The 20904-nt window shown below is 35.7% G+C and overlaps 1 protein-coding gene across 1 annotated transcript in view; it reads left to right on the top strand.

Moving 5' to 3' along the window:
* The first annotated feature begins 1065 nt into the window (after positions 1 to 1065).
* Positions 1066 to 20904, top strand: part of LOC106086220 (glutathione hydrolase 1 proenzyme) — a 38965-nt gene continuing 19126 nt past the window's right edge. Inside the window, exon 1 of the mRNA XM_013250798.2 lies at positions 1066 to 1514. Within this exon, the coding sequence (XP_013106252.2) occupies positions 1510 to 1514 (5 nt within the window). The 5' untranslated portion in view covers positions 1066 to 1509. The remainder of the gene's footprint in view (positions 1515 to 20904) is intronic.

The raw sequence follows: 20904 nt of genomic DNA, 5'->3' as shown, positions 1-20904 counted from the left end.
GTATTTAACCTTGTCAGATATCAAAACCGTTCTGTTGAGAAAACGTAAACAGGCAGATTTCACTCTTCTCTGGGTTAACATTGAGACAGCTATGTCTAGCCTAGTCTTGTGCCTTCGGCAAGACCCTTTCGGCCTTTCTGCATATCTTATTCGGATCCTTGCCTCTTAGAAGTATTATGACATCGTCTGCGCAGATAATTCCCTTATTGTTCCGATCGGTCAACATGTCAGTTTGGGGGTTTAAGATTGGAACGTCACCCCAAGTTTTTAGACTCCAAACTTAGATATCAAAGCCCAAATTTAAATATCTAAATTTCACATAAAACGCCCATCTCCGAGATTTAGCATTTTGAAAAATTAATGTAAGGGATAGAGAACGCTCTGCGGCACGCCATTCATACTCGGCTATAAAAATAACGTATTTTATAATTGTCCACTTGTCCAGCCCTCATAGCTCTCGATGCTCTATAATCTGATGTTTGTGGGAAAATTTCAATTTGCATTTACATTGCTGATAAATGCAATATCTATTCGTTTTAATTGGCGTAGTTCAGATCCTATTTATTGTTGGAACAAAGATATTTGATTACTAACTACGATACAAATAACGATTCGTTGTAAACATTTATCAGACAATTGGCAATGATTAATTGTACGAACTTAGAACAGAAAATCTTTACTTTGAAATTTTATTAATAAAATAGTGTTAATCAGAAATCGAATCGACTACAAAAATAATGTTAAACATCCAATCTGGTAACACTAATTAACTGCGCTAATAGTAAACGATAAGCTTAGAACTGTTAAGTGTTGTTTTGGCTGATTGGTTTTAGTGACGAGTGTCACTATCATTTTACGATCTCCCAGATTAAAGTAAATTGTCGATGGCTAGCTATGTGGCGGTTACGATGTTAATGCCAATGGCAGTGGCGGCGATAGTGCCGGTGAGAGTTTTCTCTTTAACACGGGTTTCTTTTCTATACCCCTCACACCAGTTCTCCCTTGCTTGGCGCTAAAGGTAATTGTGATATCGTAAAATTATAACATAAACAAAAATAAACACAGCAACAACGTTTAACCCACCAACACACAACAACAATAATAAAAGGTTGCTGTTGTTTGGTATAGCGAGTTGAGTCGGGACTTGAGAGTGGAGCGAAGAAGAACACAACAACTAACACGGCTACATGCGCGGGTAACAAAACCTCATTAACCTGTAAATGTGCCACTTTGGATGTTAGTTAGGCGATTACATTCGTAGAGTGAGGGTTGTGTTTTTTTAACGGCGAAAACATTAATCCGGATATCGGCAATCAGGCGGCGTGCGGTGATCATAGTGATTAAACAGAGACTGTGCGTGGGGGATGCGCGCTTTGTGAGTGCATATGAATAAAGATAAACGGGAGCTGTTTTAAAATTTCCCCAAAAATATAAAAGAAAAACAAAAGGATTAACGAATCTTTCCGTAAAACAAAAAAGGATATACTTTTTTGAATAAAGTTCTTAAAAATGAAGTAAGTGAAAGTTAAATAAAAACTTTTAAGAAACGCTTAACAAAATAAAATATTATTTTTGTGTGTTGTTTATGTAAATCAATGTGAAAAAGAGAAAGCCTGTTCAAGAACCCAAATATGGGAGTAAATAACAAATGTGTTGTCATTATCCCCCGCTCTTCTAAATCAAAGTTCAATAAATTGGGGAACATGATATATTATAGTAAAATACATCCTACATTGTAAAATAAGGGCAACAAGTTATAAGCCACATTTCCAAAATACCATAAAAATAAATCAAAGTTTTTGTTAATATAAACATTTAGAGATGTTCATAAAATCAAAACGGAAGTTTGGCTGAATAAAAAAAAATATTTTATAAAAATTGCAAAAAAATAACAGTTCAAACAAAAAGGACTTTTCCCACAAAAAAAGTGCCTTTAGGATTTTAGTGTCTGTATCTTAGGATTTGTAGAAATCGTTGCTGACAAAGTTCCCAATCAGACAGTGAACTATCAAGACGTATACGATGAATAATATTTCTGTTCTAGCTCATCAGCTAAAGCCATCAAAGCGATCGGCCATTATAAGTTTAGTTCGGACAAACTAATCCTTCAAAGTCTTTAAAATGTAATAAGTTGTCATCCTACGGTTTTTATCGAACAAAAATAAGTTCTGTAGAATATGTAGGGTAGTACCTGGTCTTGTCAGCTGTCTGCTCAACAGGCAAGTCAGTGTATCAGAACAAGTAAATTATGAATTGCTGAACTATTTCGTTGCGAGATCGACGACGCACAGTGGGAGAAAATCGAAAAAAAAACTAATTAAAGATGTGCCGTGTGAGAACGGGTAGATATATCTCTTTGAAATTTGAAACGGTTAGAGCTGAGGTGTTAGAGATGAAAAAATTCTAAGAAACAACGAATAGAGATATCTTTGTAATTCTTTTTGAATATTGCGAATAAGTGTCCTTAAAAAATTGAAATTGACACATTGGAAGACAACATTGAAGCATTTATTCGTGCCAAAATTGGACTAAGCGGATGGACCATTTGTGGCTCAGTCACAGTCAACAATTGCATGAAATAATCTTCAATCGATTCAAATAATGATTTCATGCATTTGTCTGAATTGTATGTGTTTTTCTTTAACTCTCCTATAGCTTTTAAAAAATCACCCTTTAGGAGATAATAATTACGCCCTCTATTGAGAGCCCTAATAGGGAGAGCGGTTTATTTGGGAGCAGTGTTAAAACTGGGCGCTATTTGGCCAATTTACAATTCTAACGCACCTACTTTAAAAAAATATTTGTAAAAAAATTAGAACGGCTACACGCAAAAGAATAAAACGTTTGCAATATCTTTGTGACAAACAAATTTGTTTTATCTCTTTAAAATCACTGTGCAACATTTTCCTCCACCATTAAATGTTAGTCGTGTATTTGCCACACTTCGTTTGGGGTAACGGATGGCTCTTTTGCGCAACAATGCAAAGCTTCTTTAAAGCCAAAAATGCGTTGTTTCCAGCAAAAGAAGATTTTTTACGCGAAAAGATGAGTTGGTTTGCTAATATCTTGTATCTCTTCCATTTGGGAGGGAATGTATCTAAAAAGACTAATAAATATTATTAAACCAAGGGTTTAATAAATGAGATTTTGTGGTACATATTTCGGTCAAACGCCTAAATGGATTTTAATGAAATTGGCATCAATCGAAATATATTTTTCCATAGAAGTGACGAATATATATGAAAATAAAAAAAACATGTCAGGGCTTTCTTTAAGGCTTTCTCTTACTCTCACCACTAATACCCCCACCTATGGCCAGAGTAAGAGTATCGCTATTTAGGTGAGGGTGTTGTGGGGGTGTCAGGTGCGTGGCCCTACTTGACATATGGGTCAATCAATCCCAATGCGAGGTATTTGCAGTTTTGTTGTTGTTGTTTGTTATATATGTTATGTGAGCTTGCACAAAAAGACGAACAATTTTATAACTGCAATAGGAAGGCGAATTTGTGATACATATTACGTCCGAACGACTGAATGGATTTTAATGAAATTGGTATCAATCGAAAGATATTTTTCCAGGCATGTGTATAATGTATATAAAAATTAATTTTCCGAAGAGAAAATCCGTGAAAAAGAGGAATTAGTTTTCAGTAAAAGAAGGAGCAGAAGCACAGCAAGTTGTTTTTGCTTTTTACTTTAGCATCCGTTATTTGTGTGAATTCAAAGCCATAGGTGGTGAGAGTACGAGAGGTGACTGGTTTGTGTGAGTGAGCAAAAGAGAGAGAGAGAGAGAGAGAGTATGCTAAAAGAGGTCACACTATATACTTGATGAATGACATAGTTGGGGGGTAGTTAAAATTAGTAAAGGAAAGGGGGTGCAGTATTTTTGCTTACAATAGATGGGCCTCATATCTTTTAAGGCATAAAAATTATATGTTTCTTTTTGTATGTTTCTATGTTCGTATAGTTTTAGATTTACTTGCAATATTCAGATAGTTCTAAATGATCATGCCTTGAAAATAGTGCACTTTATGTAGCGCGAACTGGTAATATGACGTCAAGTGTTTGGGAGTCATCCTTAAAACACCCACCTTTCACTACAATGAGGTGTTTACATGTAGTGTACGAACATTACTTTGAAATATGGATTCAACTTTCAGAGAGTTTCAACTTAAAAGGCACCAACGAGCATGTAGCCTTACTATGACAATATGGTGGCAAAATTTGACATAGAAATTTTTTGCCCAGCTATCTCAAGGGTCTCCAAATGAGCTCGGAAGGACATGTTGCCGCTTTAAAAAAATCTGGATCTAAATGAAAGGGTTTTAGGGGTCGAATACGATCGTAACATTCAAACATTTAACAAGTGACTGAGAGTCCGTCCTATACCTAGGCTTACATGTAGCCTAATAATGATAACATGATGTTCAAATGAAGGGTATATGACAGTAGGGTAGAAATTTGTTTCGACCACATGTACAAACTCTAAACAATGAGTATGGTAATCACCTGAAATGGCTACATAAATTCAAGTTTCAAGATAATAACCGTATGAGGCATAAATAAAAGAAGAGGGGTACGAATCCTACAAATAATAAATGAAAAGCAAAAAAAAAAAAAAAACTGTTTGAGTTAAGTGCCTGTACGGCTGCACAATCTTAACTTTTTGAAATATGCACTGCATTCAACTGGAAGCAAGTGTCAAGTGGTGTAAGCCAACAATGTGGAGTATATTTGCAGCCATGAGACCTTGAAGTTTATGTTATAAATATAAGTAAATTATGCTGTGTACGTATTGTAGAACGGACAGTGGAGCGTACTTGGGTGAGCTAGTTTTTATTATGACAATTTATATTCTGGGTAAAGCTTAGTCTGCCAGCATTTGTCATTGGGAGGTATGCGATCGTGTGTGCATGTTTTCAAGTTAAAAATTAGTTAAAACACAACAAACAAAAAACCAAACGGCGCCAGCCTGAAGGCGACAAGAATTTCTACTGCGCGTAGATTATTTGACAATATTTTGCGCCTTAACGGAATTTTCGTTACAAATTCTTCCAATTTTATTGTAAACAAAGTCCCAACTTTTTTCATAAAAGAAGTTTACTTGCCGAAAAGTTCGTTTATGGCTAATGAACTACTTTTCGTGTGGCTTTACTCATTCTAAGGTAATCTAGTATTCGAGAGACAGACGAAAATGGTTTGTAGAATGTCATTACGATCAAAAAAAATGCTTTATAAGGTCTAAAGCGTATACAAAGTTAGTTCCGCTCTATCCTTAACGCAAACCATATAAAACGCTTGGAGTATCTTTGAGACAAAAAAATCAATTTTATTGGGAAAATGCTATTTTTGTAGTAATCGAGTAATATTTCTCTCCCTTGCTGAATGTAAGTCATACATTTTTCACCTTTTGATGTAAAAATCACTTTGTTTATGGCAAAATTTTTAGGAACCGCGTCTGTTGTAAATTATGACTCTATTACGCAAACTTTCAAAAAGGTTTTTAAGCCAAAAATATTTTGTTTACAGCAAAATACGCTATATTACAAAAAAAATGATTCGTTTGCATTTGATGGAATCACAATTGCAAATTTGCCCAGGAAACAGGGGCAAATTTCTCAAATATAAAAGAGTGCTCTCCGATTTAAATTTGTGGCTCAATTATAAGGGGCCCCCTTCCGAGTCCGAACAGCGAGCCGCTGTGCGACACCTCTTTGGGGAGACGTTTTTACGTGGCATATTATCTTACAAATTTTCCCAACATTAGGAGGGGATAACCACCGCTGAAAAAATTTTCCGATGTTCTCACCAGGACTCGAACCCAGGCGTTCAGCGTCATAGGCGGATATGCTAACCTCTGTGCTACGATGGCCGGTGTTTGAATCACCCAGAAGAAAACGAGATAGACGCAGTATCGCTGTCTGTCCATGTTATTTGTGGTTCGAGTACTGGCGAGAACATCAGATAAAAATTTTAGCGATGGTTACACCTTCCAGCCCTTGTTCTTTAAAGGAATGTTCATGGTCAAATTTGCATTTGCAGCCTCATTTATGTATATTAGGGTGGTGTTATGTCAAAGGAAAAAAATGGATGTCGACTTTTTTTGGCGTCACCCCCCTAAAATGTTTCATTTTGTAAGATTTTATAAATACGAAAATTTAAGCACAAATGGGAGGTGTTAACACGTGCTGCTGGGGCCTCAAAGCTTTAAAAATCCCGATTTCTTCGCTGTTTGGTGACTTTGGGGACTTCGGCGATCCATATCTCTGAAACGGCTAAAGCGCTTTGCCCGTGTCATACATCAAATTAAGGGCCATTCTCTTTTAAATATTTTTAGGGTGGTGTCGTCAAAAAAATTTTTTTTAAAACCATATGAGATGAGACTTACAGGTATGGCATAAAAGTTCATATTTAGACTTTTTGAATCCGCAGGGGTTTAAATGTTTCACCTACTGTGCTCAAATAAGCTACGTGAAGTAGACTTTAAACCCTATAATATCTGCATCAATTAAGCCCATAAACATATATAGCTCACATTTATAGCACACACCTTTTCATTTGACTTCTTGAGCCTCTAGAGGCTTGCATTTTATCCAACATAGTGTCATAGTGGCCACTATGTCATAGTCAGACATAGTGGCCACAAAAAAACTGATACCCCGATCTGATTTCCTAATTCGCAAAACGCCATTCAAGATGTTAGGTAAAGAAATGGAGAGTGCATAAGCTTGTGTTATCTGCTATTAAAAACAAAACCGTGGTACTATTATATTGAGACGAAATTAAATTTAAATGGTTCTATTATTATATTTTAAATGCCTTTATACAAGTGAATCAGACTATAAAAATAATTGTTGTGTTTTGTAAAAAAAGAAAAAATTGTTTTTATCATAAAACACCAGCATTCTAAGTACAATATTTCTATACTCACAGCCAATAGAATGAAAGTTTATGGGTTTTTAATAGCTTTGGGATTACGAAGCCTTGTTTTGTTTCATATCCTACACCATAGGCAGGGGGTATACTAATTTCGTCATGCCGTTTGTATCACAACGAAATGACCATTTCTGGCCCTATAAAGTTGTATATTCTTGATCTTCATAACAATCTAAGACGATCTAGCCATGTCCGTTTGTCTGTCTGTCTTTTTATGTCCATAGGAAGGTTAAGTTCTAAGATGGGCCATATCGGACTATATCATGATATAGCCCCCATATAGACCGATCTGCCGATTTAAGGTCTTGGGCCCGTTAAAATCACATTTACTATCCGATTTTGCTGAAACAGTGAGTTGTGTCAGGCCACTTTACACTTCTTCAATTTGGCCCAGATTTGGATATAGCTGCCATCTCTCGATTTAAGGTCTTGGGCTCACGAAAGGCGTATTTATTGCCCGATATCGCCGAAATTTGGGACAGTGAGTTGCGTTATGCCTCTCGACATCCTTTTTTAAGTTGGCCCAGATCGGTCCAGATCTGGATTTAGCTGCCATATAGACCGATCTCTCGATTTAAAGTCTTGGCCCCATAAAAGATGCATTTATTATCCGATTTCGCCGTAATTTTACAGCGTGTCTTATATTAGGTTTTTCGACATCCGTGTCCTTTATGGCTTAGATCGGTCTATATTTGGATATAGCAGCCAAAAATACCAATATTTTGTTCCACAAAATTGAACAATGTTCGTGCCGAATTTGGGCCGAATCGGACCATATTTGAAAGAAAGCTGCTATGGGTGTATAAATTCTGCATTTTTCACTGGATTATGACGAGAGGTGGTTTAAATATATACCCGAGGTGGTGGGTATCCAATGTTCGGCCCGGCCGAACTTAATGCCTTTTTATTTGTAAAAATTATTTTATTCTAATTTTAGCCGATGACATTCGCATATAAAAATTTCCCAAAGTCTGTATTCATAGATAGAGAAAAAGGACGAAACCGTATTAACTTCGTCTTATTTTGATTTAATACTAAACCGTTGAGCCTTGCTACTTTACATATTAACAATGAATCTTTCTCCATCTTTATCCTAAGAGCATCATCCGATTTCTAAGGATAGAAAACCGATATGTCATCCGCAAACATTACAATAGATCCATCTAGGCCGAGATTATTTATATCATTAAGGGTTCGAATCCTGGCAGAACCATCAGAAAATTTTTCAGCGGTAGTTATCCCCTCCCAATGCTGGCGACGTTTGTGAGGTATTGTACATTGTAACATGTAAAAACTTCTCCCCAAAGGGGTGTCGCTCTGCGGTACGCCGTTTGGACTCAGTCATAAAAAGGAGGTGTCTTATCTTTGAGCTTTTGAATCGGACAGCACTTATTGATTTGTGAGAAGTTAGCCCCAGTTTCTTAATGGAATGTTCATGGGCAAATTTTCATTTGTAGATTATGAACAAAAGTGGACCTAAAGTACTACCGTGAGGAACTCCAAAATTTACTTGTTGTTATTGTTGATATAGCAGTGTGTTGTGTTCTATCTTTCGTCTGCTTGATTCTGTTGAGTTTCCAGATCCAGGAACTCTGCAACTATGATAGGGTGCGTCCAGAGGGATCTGGGTCTGAGACGAGTGGGTCTGGCTGGGCAGTTAAACAGGTGACGTGTGGTCCCTGGTCACTATAGGGACAAACATCCTGCACGTTGGCATCAATCCTTGCTCTCTAGGAACTGAGGCGGCTGCGTCTGCCGAATCGTAATTGAGCCGAAACTACTCTGGCTTGCCGGGGGAGTTTAATTTCACAAAGCTGACGAGACCACACTGGCGCTGTATAACTTACCACAGACCGGCCAATTGCTTTGTACGTAGTCAGCAAGGTTTCTATGTCGGCACCCCAAGTGCTGTCGGCAAGTGAGTTGAGAACCATGTTTCTACTTTTGACTTTATCGCAAATTGCTTTGGCCTGTGGTGAGAATGTGTAAGAGCTTTCAAATGTGACGCCAAATATTTTGGGACACTTGATGGTCGGAATCATTTCTCCATCGATCATCACATTCAGCTTATTATTGACTTCACGCTTATTTGTAGTGAACAATGTGGCTGAAGATTTGGTGGCAGATATCTTTTCTTGCAGCGTAATAAGGGGCAAGCTCGTTGAGGTACACGTTTAACCTATCATTCGTCCGCATATGATACGATCTCTATGCCGTCTGAAGGCGTTGTAATGGAGGATAGGTAGAGGCTAAATATGTGCCGGAGGTAACACCCCGCCTTGGGGAACTCCCTGTTTCACTCTACTGTGTTTCGATATCTTATCCTCAAATTCCACCAATGACTGGCGACCACACAGATAATTCGCGACGAAGAGTTTCAGGCCTGACTGGTGGGACGCATTGGCGATGTCCTCAAATAGTTTGGCATAGCTGACCTTGTCGAATGTCTTCGATAGGTCCACTGTCACTGTACTATAGGTCCAGAGGACCGTACTATCACATGGCCTGGGCTGATTGAAGCTACGGCAAAGGTGATGCCATTCAAAGCAGTTTTTGTGCTAAGGAGTCTTGGCTAAAGCTCGGCGAATGGAAATTCGTCAACGAGGCGTCTTGGCTACAGGTGAGAGTAGGGAGAGCGGTCTGTACGATTCCCTCTTACACCCCCACAATTCACTGGCAAAGCTCTGCATCACTCCTATCCTATTTGCAACCATTTTCTATTAGACAAATAACTTCCAACCGTGTCGAATGCCTTCGATAGGTCCAGTGCCACGAGGACCGTCCTATCAAATGGCCTGGGCAGATTGAAGACACGGCAAATGTGTGCGGTGATGGCATGCAGAGCATTTGTTGTGTTATAGAGTCTTCGAAATCCATGCTGATACCCGGCGAATGGAAATTCGCCAACGAGACGTTTTGACTACTGGTGAGAGTAGGGAGAGCGGTCTATACGGCTTTTTTCCTCTCTTATTAGAACAAACCATTTTCTATTAGACAAATAACTTCCAACAAATAACTTTGACTTCCAACAACTGTGCCGAGTATGGTTCAAATCGGTCTTTAACCTGATATATATATATAAACCGATCTCCAGATTACACTTCTTGAGCCTCTAGAGAGAGAGCAATTCTTATTCGATTTGGCTGAAATTTTGCTCAACGACCTCTTATGAACTCTAATATACATACTGAGTATGGCCTGAATCGGTACAAAACCTGATAAGCTTCCATACAAAGAGATCTCCCGATTTTACTTCTTGAGCCTTGAGCACCTAGAGGGCGCAGTTATTATCTTATTTGGCTGAGTTCTTATCTTATTTCGTAAAGAGATATCGCGCAAAGAATTTGGCAAAAGCGATCTATGGTATAGGATATATAACATTCGGCCCGGTCTTTGGTTTTTGTTTGACATCGACCTACAGATACTCAATGTAATATTTTTATTGCATTATTCATAATTAACAATTCTTAATATTTTTTTTTTTGCCTTTATATTTGAAATGTTTAAGTGGAAAAAACCTCGTGGTATTTGTTTTTTTATGTATTGTTGATTTCTCTTTATTGTTGTGGTGTTTAAAGTTTCTGGGTAACTGACCAACTCACCGTGCGTCAACTGTCTGTTTGTCTATTAAAAAAAAAAAAACTTCTCATAGGTAGCTGTATTGACAAGTGCATTGTTCAAATGTGCCAACGTAAAATCTGCCAGAGAGTCAATTTGATTTTTTTTCTTTTCGCTCAAATTATCGTATAATTTCCCCCTCCTTTTTTTGTTAATACTACAATGACACAAGTTTGAAATTAATTAATAATATGTTACTTTTATCGGTATTTCCTTTTTATGAGTTATTGGTTGACGGAAAAATTAATTATACGTTAACCCTTTAGCTAAAAATGTGTTGAAAAAATAAGAATAAGGGGAACACCCTTTAATGGGATTTTAAGTAAAAGGACAGAGTAATAGATAATAATAGAGGTCTATTTCTAAGCCAACTTACTTATTATTTGGGAAGACGCGTTTATTATATCTTTATAAGCTAATTTCGACATATATGATATCTAAGCATAACTAAGTTTTCTATAGTATGGTACAATGAAAAAATTTTTGACCTGGTTTTGCAAACTTTATTGTTATAGATTAGCAAACTTTTTTGAAAAATCATTAATTTTCCAACTTTTTAAGAAAACATTCCCTTTGGTGAAAATGGTTTTCCTTTATATTAGGATTTTTTTTTTATTTTAAATGGCAGGTTAATAAATCGGTAACTTTGCGTCTTGTTATTAAAGACAAAAATCTAAAATTAAGATCAAAATATCGTTGAAATTTAGGAAATTGACCTTGGTACAAGGCACAGTGAACCATAGTTAGAGAGGCCAAGTAGCCTTACAATTTAAATTTTTGATGCTACGGTTAAAATAAGTAAGAACGTGCTAAGTTCGACCTGGCCGAATTTATAAACTCTTCACCATGGGTCACATTTGTCGATTTCTTTGCGCGGTATGTCTTTTTAGGCAAACAAAGAATAATGAATAGGAGCTGTTATTCTATTGGACTTATATAAAGTTATAGTCCGATTCGGACCACAAATGAATTCAATGCTGAACATTGTATAAGTCATTGTGCAATATTTCAGTCCATTCGGATAGAATTGCGCTTTATAGGGGCCCAAGAAGCAAAATCTGGAGATCGGTTTATATGGAAGCTGTATTAAGCTATAGATCGATTCAGAGCATATTGGACACATTGGTTGAAGGTCATGGGATAAGCCGTTGTACAAAAATTCAGCCAAATCGGATGAGAATTGCGCTCTGTAAAGGCTCAAGGAGGCTACCGTAGCGTAGAGGTTAGCATGTCCACCTATGACGCTGAACGCCTGGGTTCGAATCCTGGCGAGACCATCAGAAAAAATGTTCAGCGGTGGTTTTCCCTTCCCAATGCTGGCAACATTTGTGAGGTACTACGCAATGTAAAACTTCTCTCCAAAGAGGTGTCGCACTATGGCACGCCCTTTGGACTCGGCCTATAAAAAGGAGGCCCCTTATCATTGAGCTTAAAAAATCTGTAATCGGACAGCACTCATTGATATGTGATGTTCCATGTTCCGTAATGGATTGTTTATGGGCAAATTTGCATTTGCAAAGGTTTAAGAAGTCAAGATCCCAGATCTTATGGCAGCGATATCAGGTAATGCCCGATTTGAACCATACTTACCACAGTCATTGGAAGTGATATCAAAACACCACGTGCAAAATGTCAGTCAAATGGGATGAGAATTGCGCCCTCTAGAGACCCAGTAAGTCAAGACCCAAGTTCTGTTTATAGGGCAGCTATATCAAAACATTGACCGATTTGGGCCATTTACAATCCCTACAGACCTACTCTAATAAAGCGTATTTGTGCAAAATTTCAAGAGCCTAGCTCTACTCCTTCAAAAGTTAGCGTGCTTTCGACAGACAAGCAGACAGACATGGCTAGATCGAGTTAAAATGTTATGACGATCAAGAATATATATAAATACTTTATGGGGTCTTAGACGAATATTTCGAGGTGTTACAAACGGAATGACGAAATTAGTATTAGTATATATAGCGGTCTATATGACAGCTATATCCAAATATAGACCGATCTTGAAGAAGGATTTCGAAGGGCCTTACATAACTTACTGTCCCAAATTTCAGCGAAATTGGATAATAAATGTTGCTTTTATGGGCCTGGGCCTTAAATCGGAGGATCGGTCTATATGGGGGCTATATCAATATATAGTCCGATATATATATATATATCGATGTGTTGCAAACGGAACGGAAAAAATTAATATAATCCCATTGGTATAAAAATTGCATTTGCAAGTTTTTGTTCTTTGGCTCGTTTTCATTGCTAAAATCCTACAAATAGGGAAAAAACTAAAATTTTGGAAAAACTTTTTTTCAGTGTAGGTATATTTACAAAAGGAATATCGACAGGTCTTAGCATTTAACAATCAACCATCGCTCAAAAATAAAACTAGACCGATCGGAACATTATGGGATTAAAATGAAAAGTATTTATAATAATACTTGAATTCAAGTACCTATGGGGCCGCCCATATGGGCATATTGCATAATCATTACATTAAAACGATTCAAATGAAAGGTATTCGGGAGTAGATAACGAATATGGGCTGGAAGGGGGGAAGGGGCGGAACCTCCCCTTAGCACAAAAGCACCACCAAAAAATAAAAGTAGACCGATTGGGACAATATGGAATTCAAATGAAAGGTATTCCGGAGTAAAGTACGAATTTGGTATTACAAATATGGGTTCAGGTACCTAGGGGGCCGCCTCGACCCCACTAGACCCGACTCAATAGGCTGATGATGAAAATATGGAACTTAAATGAACGATATTCGGGAGAAGATTACGAATATAATCTGGAAGGAAGAATAGGCTATATCATTTGTTGATATCGTTGATATCGGAAGGGGGGCGGACCCTCCCCTTTACCCCAAACGAAACTCTCAAAAATAAAAGTGGACACGACTTTATAGAACTCCGGGAGTAGATTACGAATATAGCACTAACAAGTAAAAGCGTAATAAGTTCGGCCGGGCCAAATCTTATGTACCCCCCACCGTGAATAGCGTTTGCCAAGTTTTTTATTCACTTTTTTAAAATATCATAAAGGGACACAAAGGACTACGAGCTCACTTATGCAAAATCGGTGCGTTAAGTGATAGCATGTATAGTGGATGCGGAGAAGATGGTGAGTTGTTGGAGCATTTTCTTTGTCATTACCCGGCTTTCGCTGCTAGTACGGTACCAGGTACCGACGCATAGGTGGGGACACAATACCAGACATTTACCAACTTAGAGCCGTGGTTTGGATAACAATTTAAAATTTTGTAATTAGCACGGAATTTCTAACAAAGAATTTTTTTTCGAGGTTACTTTTTAGTGTTTAGAGCGCACAACAAGCCGATTACTGGCTTAGGTGTATATTAGTTGTGGCATGGGGCGGAGTAATAACCGCACCTATTGGAAAACCTGATTTGAATCTACATCAGGTTATGGAGCAAATTGGGTCATATTTTCAACTGATATTTGAGAGATCAAATTAAGATCTCTCGTCAGATAGGTTTATATGGGAGCTATATATGGTGTTTAAGTAAAGGGGGAGAATCGGGATGAAAGCTGCGAAATGCTTGTGCAAAATTTCAAGAGCCTGGCTCTATTCCTTCGAAAGATCAACGGACAGACAGACGGACATTGCTGGATCGACCTACAATGTCATGATGATCAAGTGGTTAGAGTTCCTTATGGGGTATTGGACCTATATTTTGGGTTTTTTTAACGGAATGACGAAGTTTGTATACACCATCTCATGATGGAAGGTATACAAATTAAACAAAACACACTCGCATCGAAATTTGGCCAATATTTGAATTCTTCCAACCCAAATAATTAAATCCAGTTAGAAATGTCTTATCAAATGATTTATATTTGAGATTTGCAGTTTAACATTGATTCTTTCCGTAGGCATTTTACATTGGTCTTGCCAACAACAATGCCCTAATTGATATGTTTTGCAGTATCACTGCACTCGTAACAGATAACGAAAATAAAAAATAAATGTTTAGTATTCGATCCAAAAATTTCCTGTTTAATTGCTACCTCTATTATTTCGATAATTGCTTTAGACTAAAATAAAAGCTTATCATAAAAGGAAAACAAAGCAAATTACCTTCTGATTTGAATGGTATATCAAACGAACGTCATTTTGGCACAAATAAAAAACAAGGTTATTTGAAAACGAATTGCCCGTACGCCATTGGTGCAAACTTTATGCCAGTATTTGTAGTGCGTTTCCGTTTTTGATATAATTTTTCCTAGTTATTAATGATCAAAAAGAAAAAAAAACAATTATTAAAAGATTTTTATATATGACAAAAAAAAAAAAAAAAATAATCCTGGCGAGAAAATAAGAAAATATTTTCAACGATTGTTATCCCCTTCAAATGCTGGTACCATGTTAGGTACCATACCATGTAAAATCTTCTCTTCAGTAAGGTGTCGCTCTGCGCCACGCGGCTATAAAAAGGAAGCCAAAGCATTGAGCTTAAAACTTGAATTGAACAGCATCCAGTGATATGTAAAAGTTTGACCCTCTTCCTGCATTTGTTCAAAAATATTACTTAAAAGAATTGACACCCTTAAATTCGTTCTATATGAGCCACTGTATTTGATCTTCCCTAAATTGTAGCCAATTTTCTTTCATTGTTGAAAAATACTCAAGTGCACCAAAGTTATCTTAGACACTGAATAAAAGCCCCATTCAATGAAATTTACAAAAGTTCGGATGTAATGAAAAAATTTCATTTTTTAAATTATAAGAATGCACGATTTATTGCTGACATTCAAAATGCATTCATAAATGTGTATTAGGGTGGTTATAGATAAAAGAAAACATGTCTCAAGAATCTCTACCTAAACATTGTGTCTGGCTGATAAATATTTCTGCATTAAAATCTCAAATTACCTAAGGACAGACGAATGGACAGGGCTAGCACTTTCTATAGTTTGACAACCGTTAATAGTTATTATATTTTTAACTTTTAATTTTAAAACTTTTTAGTTTTTTTTTTCTTAATTTTTAATTTCTAATATATACATTTTTAAATTTAATTTCTAAATTATCCTAATTCCATATTTTAGTTTTGTGTACTTTTAAATATAGTAGTTAGAATTAAGGGTATGAAGTTAAAGTGGTTAGTTAAAGTTATTTTAGCCGAGACATGAACCAGGATTGGGTAAAATTGAAACAAAAATTTTAAGTTAATCAACCTCAGGGAATTTAGGACGGATTTTGGAAAAGTTGGTATCCAGAGGAAGCTAAAACCCAGAAGAATACGTTAAAGTTGGTCTCACTTCTATAGTTTTATTTGCACAACTGTGAATCGACATCCAATTTTAACAAAAATATTTGGAAGGCGTTTTTGAGGCCCAGCAGGCCGCTCCTCTAAACAGATATATTCGACATTTATGTCAATATGGGACTCAAATGAAAAATATTCGGCAGTCGATTACAAACATAGAATAAAGAAGTAAAAGCGTGCTAAGTTCAGCCGAATCTTGGAAACCCAACACTATGGATTCTGCTAAAATATGGAAGCTATGTCAGGTTATAGACAGACTTGGACCGTACTTGGCACAGTTGTTGGAACAAAACACTACATGCTCAATTTCAGCAAAATCGGACAAAAATTAAGTACAGTTGTTGGAAGTCATAACAGAACACTATGAGCAAAATTTTAGCCAAATCAGATGAAAATTGCTGCTTTAAAGGGCTCAATAAATCAAATCGGGAGATCGGTTTATATGGGAGCTATATTAGGTTATATAGTGATTCGGACCGTACTTGGCACAGTTGTTGGAAGTCATAACGGAATACCACATGCAAAATTTCAGCCAAATCGGACAAAAATTGCGGCCTGCAAGAACTCAAGAAGTCAAATCGGGAGAGCGGTTTATATGGGATCTATTTCAGGTTATATGCCGATTCGAACCGTGCTTGGCACAGTTGTTGGAAGTCATAACGGAACACCAAATGAACAATTTCAACCAAATCGGCCAAAAATTGCGGCTTGTAAAGGCTCAAAAAGTCAAATCGGGAGGTCCGATTTGACTTTTTGATATATCAGGTTATAGATAAATTTCTAAACGCAATTCTAAACTTATAATTGATCAAAATATGCATAAAAAATGGCATAACGGCTTCTTAAGTATCGTTCTAATTATAACATATTTTAGATAAATGGTTTTTCTATTGGGGTTACTTCCCCAAGGCATTTAATCCATAAAGTTACTGCCTCACCACTCTTTCTTTTATAATTCGAAAAAAAATATTTTCCGCTTCATTTTTGGAAAAAACCCCTGGAGGTAATTGTTTCTAAGGAGTGATCATGGACCCAAACGTAAATCTCAAATTCGTTGTTGTTGTTGTTCTTGTAGCAATGTGTTGTACACTGAGGCGGCAGCCCTTGCCGATGAAGGACTTCATCGGGTCCATCCGGTACGTACAACCGGCTGCATTGGGATTGAATTCGTGTTTTACATATGTGAACCATGTTGCATCGAGGCTCGTCCTATACAGGTCGCTTTCCCAAAAATTTTAATATTTGAATATTTTCAACAAAATTTTTAATTGATCCAAATTAATTGGATATTTCGAAAATTTCAATAATTTTTTTAACTGGACCAATTAAAAAATTAATTGAAAATTTTAATTCAATCATATTTTAATTGGATCGATTAAAGAATTAATTGGAAATTTCAATAATTTTCTAATTGAATTTGCAATTTTTTTAATCGTCTTTTCCAAAAACTGTGATGGATATTATTATTTTCGTGGTTGAAGCTGTTTTGATTGAAAAGTTAATTGTATCCATTAATTTTGTGATTGAAACCGATTTTTATTTTTTTTTTTTCTTAAAAATATTTTGTTTTGAAAGTATTTCCTAAAAATTTTGTCTTGGAAGAATTTTCATAAATATGTTGTCTTAAGAGAAAAATACTTGAAAATTCATGGAAATTTCCGAGAAATATGGCCCACAGAAACTTTCATGAAAATTTCGTAATAAACATTTTTTTTTTAAATTTTGTCAATATAGAAAATTTTATAAAAATTTTGCGCTCACAAAATAAAAGTTTTTTACGATATCCTCTTTAAAGAAAATTACATGAAATTTAACTCTTTAGAGAAAATTTCATTCACATTTTGTCTTTGAAGAAAGTTTCATGCAAATTTTGTCATTTTTTATTTTTTTTTTTTTACATTTACTGTAGTTTTAAATTTTTTTAAGATAATACCCTTATTGTCATGTACTTATAATTCTTTTCTCCTGCGTTACTTCGTATATAAAAGAACATCAATGTCATCATCAACATTTTGTTTGTTATATGGAGGGGCCATATGTTGAGAGTAAACACATCCATATTTAAAGTTCAATTAACGGCAGAATTACGACACTTGCTTTCCGTATACAAGTATATGGATATTTTTTCGTTATTTCGGTCACGTTTTAAAACTAAGCTCGTTGACGATCGCAACAATGCCGTTTAATTTGAAATTTATTGCAAACGACTAAGCAGAAATACCTGTTACAAGCGGTGGCAAATAAAAAAAAGCTGAAGGTGTCGCCAAACAAAAAAAAATACATTCTTAACTTACTTTCAAAGGCCGACATTAGTTTCCAATGCCTCGATTAATCATAATGTTTGTTTTTTGGCCAAAAACACTCAAATATGTATTTATTTTTACAAATTACATTTTACATGCATACATGAATTCAATTTAATTTCTGTTTATGGGTTGTCAATACTGTCATTATTATTAATTGGAAAGAAATTAAATTTATGAAAATGCCAAAAGAAATTATAATTTAATTTTTTTATATTATTTTTGGGTTGACTTAAGGCTATTAAATATTAAAATGATTGATTGTGAGTTATTAATTTAAAGTTGAATTCATTAACTGCTTATAAATGGGAAGATGACTTTAGGGAGTGAATTCAACTTAATACAATGACATTCGCAGCTATTAAGCTTAATTATTAGAGGTAAACTCTCTTCTCTCTAATCTTAGTTGTCACAACAGCGTCATAGTGCAACATGTTTCCTAATAAGCTGTTATCATATGAGTAATGTTTGCTAGTCGCTTCAATAACATACCCTCACACAATTTACACAGTTCAAAAAAAAAGATTAAGTAATTTATTATATTTGCATAGAATAATAACATATTATTCTAATTTTCATGAATAAATATGATATGAATTATGCAAATAACAGCCAGCCTCTTTATACCCATACATTAATCTCTTAATTACTTGGGTGGGCTTCAAAAAATTCTTATATCCAAGCCAGTGCTTCGAAAATGCCTCCTAATGCGTCGGTCTCTTGAGATTTTACTCCTATTTCCAACACCAAATATAAATATTCTCTTCTCTTTAATTTGACTCTCTCAACAACGAAGGCCTCTCTGTCTGTATGAACCCACCGTGGGTGTTTATTAAAGGGCCGCTGAATTGAATATGAAGGTGTGATTTATGTGGCACCAATACATTGTCATGGTATGTTATTTTGCTAGTAATTGCTAGCCAGAGGTAGACGACCGACAATTTTGGTCTCTCTCTCTCATTAAGGAAGCCCCTCTGCGTAAACTCCATTGTGTGTGTTTATTAAAGGTCCCTGAGTAAACAAAGTTGATATGGTGAGATCCAATTATATCTCGATTTTTTTTGTATTGTTTATGATGCATTTAAATGTTGTTGTTTTTAATAAAACTCTTATTTTTACAATTTTTCAATATTAGCCAACTACTTGCTTATAATTTGCGCGGTTAAAGGTAAACAAATAAAATTGTCTAAGAACAAACAGCGCCAAACAGTGGGCCAAACGCCAAAAAAAATTGGAAATAGGTCTACAACTCTTTATCTGTTGATTAAAGCGGTTCATAACGTTCTAGACATTGTAGAGGAGGGCGTAGGCTTTCAGGAAAGTGCTGTTGTAGGTCCATATCTCTAATACATGGTGTCAAAATTGACCAATTTTAACTTCTCAAACTTTCTGGAAGCAATAACTTATGATCTACTTAATCGATTTAAATGATTTAGGACTCTGGAAAAAGAGCTTGACAAGCTCTAAAAAAACATGAACAATGTTTTATGCCATCGTGTACCGCTAATGAGATATGTATTATTTAATTTTAATATATCAAATTTTTACTCCTTTTTTAAAATTTTTATAATAACTCCATCAATTTTTAATTGGGCTCGTATATGTATGCACAGAATAAAAACAGAATCATGTCTATATATTCAGCGGTTTAAAAATGTCATTGGTTTTCAATAAGAAAAAAATTTTTTTTTGTCAAAAATTTTCAAAATTTTTAGAAAAAACGTTTCGCAAACTTTGGCCATCAACGCATTATCATTTATTTTCATCTTCATAAAGCGGAGGTATTAAGAAAAGTTTTAAATACCAATTTGTTTCAAACCACCCCGTTATCGTAAGATCATTATGGCCATTTTTTTAAAACATTTCAAGAGTTTCACACTAAAAAAAAATTTTTCTCGGGGATTTTTTCACTTTTTTGAACTTGAATTAAGGTTTAAAATGTTTCCAATAATTTAAGGTATGTCTAGCTATATCTTAGCCACAAATGAAGTCATGGCAGCCAAAATACTAAAAATAAACTATAGATCGATTCAGACCATATTGGACATGATGTTGAAGGTCATGGGAGAAGCCGTTGTACAAAATTTCTGCCAAATCGGATGAGAATTGCGTTCTCTAGAGACTCAAAAAGATCCCAGATCGGCTGATATGTACCAATTTGCGTCAGTTGTTGGAAGTCATAACAAAAGACCTCATGCAAAATCTCAGCCAAATCGGAGAGAATTGCGACCTCTAAAAGGTCAGGAAGTCAAGACCCAAGATCGGTTTATATGGCAGCTATATCAGGTTATGGACTGATTTAGACTTTACTTAGCACAATTATTTGAAGTGATACGTGCAAAATATTTAGTCAAATCGAATGAGAATTGCGCCCTATAGAGACTCAAGAAGTCAAGACCCAAGATCGGTTTATATGACAGCTATATGAAAACATGGACCAATTTGGTCCATTTACAATACCAACCGACCTACACTAATAAAAAGTATTAGTACAAAATTTCAAGCGCCTAGCTTTACTTCTTCAAAAGTTAGCGTGCTTTCGACGGACAGGGCTAGATCGACTTAAAATGTCATAACGATCAAGAATATATATATACTTTATGGGGTCTTAGACGCATATTTCGAGGTGTTACAAACAGAATGACGAAATTAGTATGGTGGAGAGTATAAAAACGATTTTTAAGTAGTGCTATATTCACCGTAAAAAAAACTAGTATTACGTTTAAGTTTATTGCACATACATATATGTGGCGAATT

Source organism: Stomoxys calcitrans, chromosome 4 (genome assembly GCF_963082655.1).
Source record: "Stomoxys calcitrans chromosome 4, idStoCalc2.1, whole genome shotgun sequence".
NCBI classification, from domain to species: Eukaryota; Metazoa; Arthropoda; class Insecta; order Diptera; family Muscidae; genus Stomoxys; species Stomoxys calcitrans.
The sequence above is the reverse complement of the archived record's forward strand: the minus strand, read 5'-3'. Positions and strand labels throughout refer to the sequence as shown.